Here is an 11,120-nt window from a genome sequence, read left to right as displayed (position 1 = left end):
CCAAACTTGTGCCACAAACCAATGGGTGAATTCACTGTCACAACGTCCACTTTTTTCATTCAGTATAATGTATAGATACATCAATTTAACTATGGAACAGAGCCGGACTAGCTGTTGCCAGATACTTTCAGAATTTATACTAAGGTAAGCTAAGCTAATAAAGGTCCATCTTCTCTTATCTTATCTAACTTGTGGCTTTTAGCTTCACATCAATTATACAGACATGATAGTTGTGTTAACGAACTCCCCCTAACTATCAAAAAGGAAGAAAATTAGCACATAAGTTATGTGGAATAAATAATAATAATGTAATAATGCATAACTGTGATTGTAATGATTGTTTTGTTCTTTCGCACAAAGCTAAAAAAAAGAGTCACAAGCATAATGGTACATTTTTTGTTCATTGTTTTTTATTGGTCCAAAGGGTTTCCCAGACCCCAGTGCTTAATTTACAGCTTTTTCACTGGATTTGACGTCCTTGCTCTCTGACACAACTTTGCCGTCCACCAAAGTCTGAGTGACCGTCACCACTTTGGTCTGGACCATCTTCGAGTCAACTGCATCCTCATGCCTGGAAAAGGGAAGAAAATAGTTCAATCAATCCAGGGTTGTTATTTGGTATAACTATCAAACATGTCCTTGCTTCTATAATTTAACATTGCATTGTTTATTTTTGTAATTTCTAGAGATGCGCTATATCTACTTATTGATTTTTTCAATCTAAATTATTTTATTTCTTCCTTTTTTTGTCTGTTTGCATCTTGCTCTGTGAAGCACTTGGAGCTGCGTAGTTGTATGAAGGGTGCTATATAAATAAAGATGAGTATATATTGAAATTAGATCCTTTTGGTCACCATGTTGGTATCAAATATGTCATTTCTCTTGAAGTGATCTGGTTTTACATGCTGTCATGGAGCAGTAAAATAAGGGATGGGAGTATTGTATGCTATCTATGGACAGCTTTTACTTTCCATATCAATGTCGCTTCATGTTTGCATGAAGCTAATTTGAATCAAATTTGCAAAACTATCCATGACATGAACAAAGCTCTAATATTGTTCATGTTTGCTTGTTCAAACCATTGCTGAAAGCAATTTTTTTTCAGTTTAACCCAAACGTTCTGCCTCCTCTTCTCATACTCACTGGTAGTCTGCCTCGCCATCCAGCAGCCTTCTGTACTCGGCGATCTCGGCCTCCAGTTTCACCTTGATGTTGAGCAGGTGCTCGTACTCTCTAGTGCTATGCTGGATGTCGGTGCGGATCAGAGTGAGCTCCTCATGCAGCCTCACAATGATCACGTTGTACTTCTCCATTTCCATGTTGTAACGAATTTCGATGTCCCGCAGCGTGGCCTCCAGGGAAGCTTTCTGTGAACAAAAAGGTTGATCATGCCTTTGATTGATGCAGTAGACAATGAATTACTTAGCTTCATGCTAAGAGTTGGATAAAGAGATTGTCTCTATGATAATGATGCACTAATGATGTAAACAAGCACATAGTTCTCACCAGACTAAGTTGAGACTGCAGTTCAATGTCCAGTCCCTGACACCTTCTCCGAGTTTCAGAAATCACAACTGTGGCTTCCTTCAGAGCTGATGAGCTCTCAGTTACTTGAACCTGCACGTCTGTGATCTGGAAACACAACAAAAATGCATGTAATATACACCACAAGCACCGCTAGCCAACTCAAAAAATATTTGACAAATATCGTGATTGAATAATAACCTGAGATTCATGCCAGGTTTTGAGCTCCTCCTGGTTCTTCAGTGCTATCTTCTCATAGCTGGCCCTCATTTCCGCCATGATCTTAGCCAGGTCCTGTCCTTTAGGAGCGTCAACATCAACACGGACGCCAACCTGGGTGATCTGGGCTCGCAACTCGGCAACATCCTGTTGAGGGGGAAAAAGTCAGGGAGTGATTTCCTGAACAAGGTCCGTGGGGTCCTGTGCTAGGAGGTTGATGGGAAAAACGGATTGTCATAATGGCGAGGTACTGAATTATAGATTCTTATTCTTTGTAAGGCCATATATGTTTTGATCAGTGTCCTCACCAACTCATGGTTCTTGCTCAGGTTGATCAGCTCCTCCTTCAGAGACTCGATGTCGCTCTCCAAGTGGAGACGCATTACGTTGGTGTCATCCAGAAGCTTCCTCAGTCTGGCCACATCGGCGTCCACCGCCTGACGCATGGACATTTCATACTCCATCCTAACCAGACATACTTTATATCAGATATGTTGACCCTTGATAGAGAGCCTGTTTCATTTACTTAACAAAGCCAAACACTCACTTGACTCTGAAGTCGTCTGAAGCCAGTCTGGCGTTGTCAAGAGAGATATTAAGATGTGCGTTTCCCTTGATCATGTCAAATATCTGCAATACAGGAAGTTGTTCAGTGTGGGAAATACAAACATACTGCATATACTAATTGAAACGTTGTGTTTTCCTTTTTTTCCACAGTCAGTTTAAGTGATTCTCACTTTGATATACTATGCAGATCAAATAACTGCCTTGATAACACACTGTAAGTCATAAAATAACAAAGCAGGTTATCTCTCATAGCTCCACAGGGAGGTGGAGATAAGACTGAGACTGTGAGTCAGTTTGAGAAATCAATAAACACTTTGAAGAGCCGGTGGTATAATAATAAAAGGCTTTACTTTTGACTTTTGCCCCAACATTATGTGAAGTTGTGGAGGGTATTGGAAGAGAATAGTATTGGACAGAGGATTGAGATCTTAGTCAAAAGAAATTCTGCAAGAATTATTTAAAAAACGTAAATTTTATTGGACAGTTTGGAACATTAGAGCCTATAAAAAGAAAATGTGTGCACAAGCTTGGAAACCCCATATCCACTTACTTGGAGATGTGTTTTAAACCATAACACTAAGGAAGACACAGCTTTATCACTAGCTTGATATTAAGAAAACTTTGTACTGTCACATTTAGTTTTCCATTTGGTAGACTAAATAGGACACATCAAGTATAACTAAGACCGACTGATTGACTCACCTTGGCCCTCAGCTCAGCGATGATGGCGTTGTACTTGGTGAAGTCCTTCCCCGCCATAGGGCCTTTCTTCTCGATGGTCTCCCTGATCTTGATCTCCAGGGTGCTGTTGGCCTTCTCCAGATTCCTCACCGTCTCCAGGTAGGAAGCCAAGCGGTCGTTCAGGTGCTGCATGGTTGCCTTCTCATTCGTGATAGCCAGGGATCCGGAACTCGACCCAGAAGACGTGGATTGGTAGTCATACCCACCCCCGAAGCTGCTGCCAACCCGTGTGCCGTAGGCCGTGGAGATCCTGATCCCATGGCCGCCTGCTCCTCCGCTGACACTGTGGGCATAGGACCTGTCCATCTGAACAGGTCTTTGCAAGGGTGTCAAATGACCTCCAAGAACTTGAGAACTCTGGCGTCTATAACGGGGCTCCATTGCTAGAAGAAGTGAGTTGATGAGTTAGAAGAAGAAGCTCTGGTGCGTCCTGACACAGAGGGGTTCGGCAGCTGAGAGTGAAAGACGGAGACCAGCCACCAAGTCTTATATATCGGTCTGCAAGGCAATATGTCTTCCTGCCACTCCTCTACTATCTATATTACATTTTACCTTTAGACCTTTTCCTAGACTTTGACCAAAAACACCCAATATGAACATCCGGCTGACATGATAGTGTCTAGTAAACGTATCTATGGTAACTGTGATATCAATTGCAGCTTAAAGCATAATGCCGGCCATGTTCAATATCTCTCTGAAGTTTATCCAGCAGGGAAATTGTCTTAATCAGTTATAAAGTATATCACTTTATCTTATTCCTCCCATATATTTTTTTGCATTTTTGCGCTTACTTGTCAGAGGACAGTGTCCCAGGTCTGAATTAAACCTGGGTAGTAATTTCTTGTCTACAAAGGCACTTTGGAGTCTCACTCGTTGTCCAGATACTATTTAAAACACATTAGTGGCCATTGTCCGTGTTTTCAGTATCCAACATATGAGTGCATTCTGGGGACTACCTTTGATTGCAGATGAATTCCAATTTCGTAAATTGTGTACACATTTACTCAAAATGTCAATATTTATCATGATTCAGTAAAGTTTTCGCAAAACTACAGTTTCAAACATGTGTTTTTACTTAAGATGTATGTCTTGGAGTCAACAAGCTTGGATACTGGTAGATATGTAAGGAACCATTCTGTTTATGGAATTTGTTGACACTGAGACGCATGTAGTATGTCACCAGCCTTGTTTTCAAGACAAAGAGGACACAGTGAAACGGGATTCAGTTGGAGTATCAGAAGTAATAAATAAGGCCTATCTTGCGCTTAACCATTGAGCGGCACTTTATAATAGTACAAGGAAGATTTTTACAACTATCACAACCACATTTATTTTATCCTTTATCTCAATGATCCCAGTAGAATTACCTTGTTCAGGCTATAACATAATCTAAAATGAATAAGGGATCAATGTTTCAAAACGGTAAGGCACCATATCAAGTTTTTGGCACTTTTCAGTGATTTTAAAGCTACACCTAAAAAGTGGTGAGGATTGAGACTGCAAGCTAAAGTTACAAATGTAATAAAGGATTAAAGATTTAATGGTCACCATACGTTAACCATTTAGTCATAGGGTTATTTGTTCCTATGTATTTATAGTGTCATACATGTTATAATTCTCAAAGGGTCATTTTGCTTTTGGGAGTAAATGAGGTAATATATCTGACATATTCTTTTTTGTTTCATACAAAACACCATGATCACACCAAGAACATTTCACCAATGGACTTTATTGAAATGTCTGAACATCACAGCGCAACAGACAGACAAAACTGGACAGAAAGAAAACCAAAGATGATGACATAAAAAATGTTTTACATTTATTTGGACTCTTTTATTAATTAAAAATATTGAATGTCTTCAATTGGTTTGTCTTTGAAAAAAAAGCTCTAATTTTTCCAATTGTTTTAAACTTTGCAGGTCAACACACAACACATAAATAAATCATGATGAAATAAATAATAGATGATGTGGTTTCCCTCCAATCCAGTTTTGATTTCATCGGCCTGTGGAACAGCTGCGTACCCAGAAAGTCAAATAGAATGGCAGCGTCTAATGCAACATTTACGGTTAGTGCTGTAAGATGAAAGCAGATCACATTTAGCCAATCATAGGTTAGTGTTTTGATGCAGGGTTAGTGATTGTTGGGAGTGTCATGTGGTTGCTTCTGGTATTCAAAGGTTCTTGGTTTCTGTGCTGGAGGAAACCACCTTCCCGTCCACCAGGGTCTGTGTGACGGTCATGACTTTGGTATTCACGGTTTTCTGGTCTTCCAAAGCATCCTGGAGCCTAAACGGACATATCAAGAAACTAATTAATCGTCAGTAGAAGTTTAAATTGACACATCTTTAAGTATGAACCTTGCCTCTCAAGGTTGCTTACGTATGTACATATAAAATAGTTTTTTCTTGGTTTTGTCAACATAGAATCAGTTAGCTACGCACGTGAAGTCTTCCCCATCCAGCAGGCGTCTGTATGTAGCGATCTCGGCCTCCAGCTTCATCTTCATGTTGAGCAGGGCCTGGTATTCCTGCGACTGCTGCTGGATGCTGTTACGCAGCTGTGTGAGCTCGGCTTCCAGACCCAGGAGGATGGTGTTGAGAGCCTCAATCTCCATGTTGTAACGCATCTCTGTGTCCCTCAGCGTGCCCTCCAGAGACCCTTTCTGTGAAGGGAAAGCAAAGAATGGGTTAATATCTTACAGTGAAGCCAACTCACTAGCGACAGCTCCATAGTGAGAGGTCACCGGAGTGTGAAGATTGTGTCAACAAGAGAGACTTGAAGTGAGAGTGCTGAGTAAGCCATGGCAGTGTGTGTTGGGGTCAATGAAGTGTGTGCTGACTGTGTGCTTCTCACCATGCTCCTCTGGGACTCCAGCTCGATCTCCAGGGTTTGCATCTGTCGACGCAGGTCGTTCACCTCTGTGTGGGCTCCCTTCAGGGCCTCTGTGTTCTGGACTACCTGGCTCTGCACTTCTGTTATCTGAAAAAAGGATCAAGAATGAAAGATAAGCAGGAGTCAATTCAGGGTGTAGTATGGGCCATTAAACTTTAGAGCTGATCCAAATCAAAGGGCGGATACTCGCATTGTGTTTCACTTTTGTGACATTGTAATTAGAAACACTCCCAACTCGGTATATGGGACCATCCAAAGAGCCTTTGAATACACCTTTGGCTGTGGAAGTGGTTTGAACTCTTTCTAGTTCCTTGTTAATGGTTTACCTGAGATTCGTGCCATGTTTTGAGTTCTTCCTGGTTTTTCTTTGCCATGTTCTCGTACTTTGCTCTTATTTCTGCCATGAGCTGAGCCAGGTCCTGTCCTTTGGGAGCGTCGACGTCCACACGGACTCCTGATTGAGCAATCTGGTTACGGAGCTCCATAACTTCCTAAAAAGATGCAAATTGATAGAAGAGTTAATAGACACAATCAAAAATATTGTGCGCTTCAAACAGTTCAAGTGTGTAGACTACAGCTTAAATCATGTGGATTCTACTACTACAGACTTTTTTCATTTAGCTGTGACCTAGCTTTGACTCTTTTTGAGCCTCTTCCAACCGTAATTACATTATGGTCAGGTAAATATACAGGGGGTGCATCTAAACGTCTCTTTGAGACTTAATTTCTTCAGTAAACAAATGGTTGCCTTGTGGCTTATCCACTTAAATTATAGTCATTTGAATTCCTTGGTGTTTTTTTTACTTTGGGGAACCATTTTTAACGATGAGGCTTCCCACAGAATTCACACCCAGATATTTAAGATTTCTTATCAAACCTCCCTCCACCCACTGATTTGTTTTCTTCTGACACTTTTATTGAAGAAAACCCTGCAGCCTGCCTGGATGTCCTGGTTAAAGTCGTGGCCTAGTCTGTAACATGCATACGTTCCCAACAGGTGGTGATGATGTTGAAGGGGATTATGGAGATATAAGTAAATATTGATTCAGTTCTTTAAAAGGTTGTGGCTGTTTGCTGTGATGGTCCAGAGGTCTTTTCTTTGTTGGGGACTCATTACACTTTGTTGAAAGCAGCACTAAAATGTCAACACTAAGCAGTTAATGGCAAAGCCCTGAAAAACAATGTTTCTAAATCAGGTTGTTAGAACACATTTCTTATGTTATTGTCCTTGCTTTTTTCGCTGGTTTAAAGGGTCTAACTGGAAACATTTGATGTTAGCTTCACGAAACAGATTTTTAGCAACTTTTGTTGTACATCTTTTAAGTCAAACTAAGATATTTTCCTCATCCTAACCAAGATTTGTTGACTAAACATAACCACATATTTTTTTTTGTTTCAGATTAGATTTAAAGCTGTGACCATTATCAGCAAAAAATATGTTTCCCACGAGTCATAATTTAAATATATTTGCAGGGTTAGGGTTGGATTTCTTTATATTATGAAAAAACACTTTTGAGTTGAGGTTTGGATCTGGTTAGGGTTAGGATTGGGATTACCATACTCACATTTGCATGGTTCTTCTTGAGGTGGATGAGCTCCTCCTTCAGGGTTTCAATCTCGCTCTCCAGGTTCATGCGGCTCATGTTGGTGTCGTCGATGAGCTTCCTCAGACCAATGATGTCCGCCTCCACAGACTGGCGGATAGCCAACTCAGACTCGTATCTACACAGGGCAGGGTAAACTGAATTACTCAATGAACTAAGTTGCTGAGTGGGCCTATCACTTTGTCACCAACTATTTATATTCAAGGTATCTTTCCTTTCCATTTACATGGTCAATATTTGTTCAGCATACAATATTCTATACCATATTTTCCAGCTGTGTTTGCTATGACATTAGCTTTATTACACAATGGAAACATCTCCCCCGGCTATGATGCAAAGGTGATGATTTATGAATACAAGACAGATCATGTATACATCCAAGAACCTATTCAGCGGTAAAGCAGGGTGTGCCCGCAGCAGTCTGGGTTAGGGTTTCCTGTCTCAGAGGGACTTACTTCACTCTGAAGTCATCGGCCGCCAGGCGAGCGTTGTCGATGTTGAGAACCAGACGAGCGTTATCAGAGGTGGAATCAAACACCTGAGACAAAAGAAAGAGGGGATTTAGATTGCAAGCTAAGGTACGGTGGCCCTGAAGTGCAAGTCAAAACAACATTTCACAAAACAATACAGCATTTCAGAAAACGCCACAGCATTTCAGGAAACACCACAGCATTTCAGGAAACACCACAGCATTTCAACTTTTACGGAAAGGGTATTCCTTTAGGGAGAACACTTCTTGTTTGTGATTGGACAGAGCCAGCCAGAGAAGCACTGCTGTGAATGGTTGTTTTTGCTGCCAGTCAAGAAATGACGCTTCGTGATTGGTCAGCACCCGACAGCGCAACATGTCCCAAAACATCAGCCTAGCTGTTAGCACACAGAGCTCACAGCTCCTCATATCTGTTCAGAAACTGGACAAAAGTTAATCATTAACAAACCACAGACTGTCTATGTCATGGCGAATACAGTCGCTGCTTTATTTCTGTCTGTATGATGTTGTTGTGAGTTTGGATGGAACAGCTACAGGTTAGTTTATCCTGATCGATCCGATCTCCATTCAGAAAACATTTTCATGGATATAAGCCCCGCCCCCTCTCCAGCGCGTCTTGTTTGAATGACAGGAGTAAACACAGCTGACAGCCGCGGTGAAACCTGAAACTCGAGCGATTAGAGCGATGCGAATATTCGGGGCTTATCTCCATGTAAATACTATGGTAGACTACAACAAAATGAACGTATTTTACCGTGATTTTATTGTAAAACACGGGGACAGTGCCAGCGGGCCGGTTCAGATAAACCAGATGGTTGCAGTATTTGCTTTATGTGTCACGGTCTGGTAGATAAGGGCAGGGAAGGGTGGCAGGGGAGGCATCCAGGTGACAAAGTCTACTAGCCAATCGGTGGCTGCCAGGCAGCAACCGTCCTCTCGGAGCAGGAACAGGATCCATGCAGTCAGCAGGGACGAGACAGGTGATTTGCATGAGGTAGATGGGGGTGGTGGTGGTTGTGTGTGTGCGTGCATGTGTGTGTTTGCATGGATAGTTGACTGTGCGTGCTTTACCAGACTGGGCTGTTTTCACATTGACGTGAGAGTCTGTGTTTTCTCAGATGGGGGCTGAGGGCTTAGTTATTTGAGTGATTTTTGCATCACATCAAAAGACAAATTTGCCTTTTTTGACCCCGGGCTGTGTGGATAAACTCAGGCCCTCAGCTGTTAGTAGAGTAAACAGTTGAGAATGAAAAAACCTTGGGAAATAGTTGCCAAACTCCTTCTTCATGTTTGTGTAACCATTTGACGTCTATAGTGTTATCTGTTCAGTCCCACAAGGAAAACATGTAAAAAAAACCTGCTCTATGTGGGCATGTACACTTTTCCACACAGAGGACATATACAAATAATATGTTCTAATGTTGAACTGGTACAGTTAGAAACGGGGTTATCCAGTTGCTCCATTGGGCCCGAATGGAATATTCCATTTGAAAACTGCACTTTTTTTTGTCTGAATATGGAAACTGTAGGCTTGAATGACATTTGCAAATCAGTGGGGGAAAAACCTTGAATGAATAATGCAATCTTAACTTTGAGTTCTTTAGCCGGATGTGTTTTGATCGGGTGTTTCAGGAAAGTGTGAAATGATTTGCCTTATCAGATTAATTACATATAAAACACAGAACATAAAGAACCCCAACTTGAAAGATCCTATTCCCAAGTGAGTGTCCTTATCCTTATCAGCTTCTATTCTGTGTATACACAGTAGTAATGACTGTACTACTTGTTCAGTCCCATTGTGCTATTACTGAGACACTGTTTGTGTTACACCGAAAGGAAAAGGTAGTTAAAGTCATGACGTATGGGCCTGTATGTTGGCCCTTTATGGTCTGTAAAGTCCCTGGACTCTGTTGTTTTTCTCTGCTTTCCTGTCTCTCTGACCCCTGATGCTCCAACATTCCTCCACCATACTGTTTCCGGTTCAGCCCTGGGACCCCCAGAGCGGCAGTGGGCACTAATCCAAGCAGTAACCATAATGGGTTTGGTTTTTAGGTCAGAGGGTGCCAATTTGATTGCTTAAAACCCATTTGAAATGCAAATACCTTCAATATGTATTGTGCCCTACACATTTTCTTCTACCAATCATACATCATATCATGTCATCAACTTAAATGAATTACCTCTTTCCATTCAAACCCCTCTCTTTTACTTTAATTCACCACTTAATAAATGAACACATGTCCTCCTCACCTTCTTCCTGAGGTCATCCAGGACGGCCTGGTACTTGCTGTAGTCTCTGCAGTCGGGTCCGCTCTTCGCCATGGCCTCCTTGATCTTAATCTCCAGCTGGTGGTTGGCCTGCTCCAGGTTCCTCACCGTCTCCAGGTAGTTGGCCAGACGGTCGTTCAGGTTCTGCATGGCAAACTTCTCATTGCCCATGACGTGGCCACTGTTCCCGCTCACCTGGATGTTGCTGGAGAAGCCCCCAGCTCCTGAACCCACTCCCATCCCGGATCCCATCCCTGATCCCAATCGAGTGCTGCTGCTGGAGGAGATGCTGATGCGGCCCCCTCCAGCCCCACCATGGATAGATGAGGCCCTGTAGACAGGACCAGAGGTACGGCTCATTGACATGGCAGGAGGTCGGCTGCTGTTGGAGCTGCGCACAGAGTATGTAGACTGCCTGGAGGTTTGCATGGTGCTGGAGGAGTGTGAGATTCAGTGAGAGAGACTGTGAGTACGAGAGAGCGGCACAGGCTGAGGAGGCAGAAATGTGAGCTCACAGACACAAGGCAGTAGCAGAGGAAACTCTGTTTAACTATATAGACCTTGTGGGCCCTCAGGTCCGCCCCTCAAACCACTCCCCCTCACCCTGAGTCACCTCCCTCTTTTCCACTGTCCCAAACCGCAGACTCACAGCATGTCTTTGTCCTCCACAACCTTCCTTAGCTGGAAAGAAGGAAAAAATACTTTTTTTGTTAGACATGAATAATATTAATTATTGCTCTCTTTTTAAGTCTAGTATATAATTTTCTCTTTTATTATTTCACAGAGGATTTAGAAAATAATACATTTATTTTT

The 11,120-nt window shown here is 42.1% G+C and overlaps 2 protein-coding genes across 2 annotated transcripts; both read right to left on the bottom strand.

The window, feature by feature from the left end:
- Window positions 1-388: 388 nt before the first annotated feature.
- On the bottom strand, window positions 389-3,521 carry LOC117494525 (keratin, type I cytoskeletal 18-like). Its single transcript, XM_034145477.1, has 7 exons — window positions 3,013-3,521; window positions 2,291-2,373; window positions 2,052-2,208; window positions 1,726-1,890; window positions 1,507-1,632; window positions 1,144-1,367; window positions 389-571 (listed from the first exon to the last, which is right to left on the bottom strand). Exons 1-7 carry the CDS (start codon window positions 3,430-3,432, stop codon window positions 445-447), a joined length of 1,302 nt encoding a protein of 433 aa, XP_034001368.1. The 5' UTR covers window positions 3,433-3,521; the 3' UTR covers window positions 389-444.
- A 1,239-nt stretch (window positions 3,522-4,760) lies between these two features.
- krt18a.1 (keratin 18a, tandem duplicate 1) lies at window positions 4,761-10,850 on the bottom strand. Its single transcript, XM_034144865.1, has 7 exons — window positions 10,290-10,850; window positions 8,005-8,087; window positions 7,511-7,667; window positions 6,272-6,436; window positions 5,907-6,032; window positions 5,495-5,715; window positions 4,761-5,339 (listed from the first exon to the last, which is right to left on the bottom strand). The coding sequence occupies exons 1-7, from the start codon at window positions 10,734-10,736 to the stop codon at window positions 5,225-5,227; spliced, it is 1,314 nt and encodes a 437-aa protein (XP_034000756.1). The 5' UTR covers window positions 10,737-10,850; the 3' UTR covers window positions 4,761-5,224.
- Between the last annotated feature and the right edge of the window lie 270 nt (window positions 10,851-11,120).

The sequence above is a fragment of the Trematomus bernacchii genome, unplaced genomic scaffold (genome assembly GCF_902827165.1).
Source record: "Trematomus bernacchii unplaced genomic scaffold, fTreBer1.1, whole genome shotgun sequence".
Taxonomy (NCBI): Eukaryota; Metazoa; Chordata; class Actinopteri; order Perciformes; family Nototheniidae; genus Trematomus; species Trematomus bernacchii.
Note: the sequence above shows the minus strand (reverse complement) of the source record. Positions and strands in the feature narration are given on the sequence as shown.

Bases quoted from the DNA above. Each gene is read 5' to 3' on its own strand.
- LOC117494525 (XM_034145477.1), bottom strand. From the start codon at position 3,432: ATGGAGCCCCGTTATAGACGCCAGAGTTCTCAAGTTCTTGGAGGTCAT. The intron at 2,374-3,012 runs GTGAGTCAATCA...CCTGTATTGCAG, and splicing joins TCGCTGAGCTGAGGGCCAAG to ATATTTGACATGATCAAGGG. The intron at 1,633-1,725 runs GTTATTATTCAA...TTGTGTTTCCAG, and splicing joins AAACCTGGCATGAATCTCAG to ATCACAGACGTGCAGGTTCA.
- krt18a.1 (XM_034144865.1), bottom strand. From the start codon at position 10,736: ATGCAAACCTCCAGGCAGTCTACATACTCTGTGCGCAGCTCCAACAGC. The intron at 8,088-10,289 runs GTGAGGAGGACA...CTTTTGTCTCAG, and splicing joins TGGATGACCTCAGGAAGAAG to GTGTTTGATTCCACCTCTGA. The intron at 5,340-5,494 runs GTGCGTAGCTAA...ATGTCCGTTTAG, and splicing joins CTGGATGGGGAAGACTTCAC to GCTCCAGGATGCTTTGGAAG.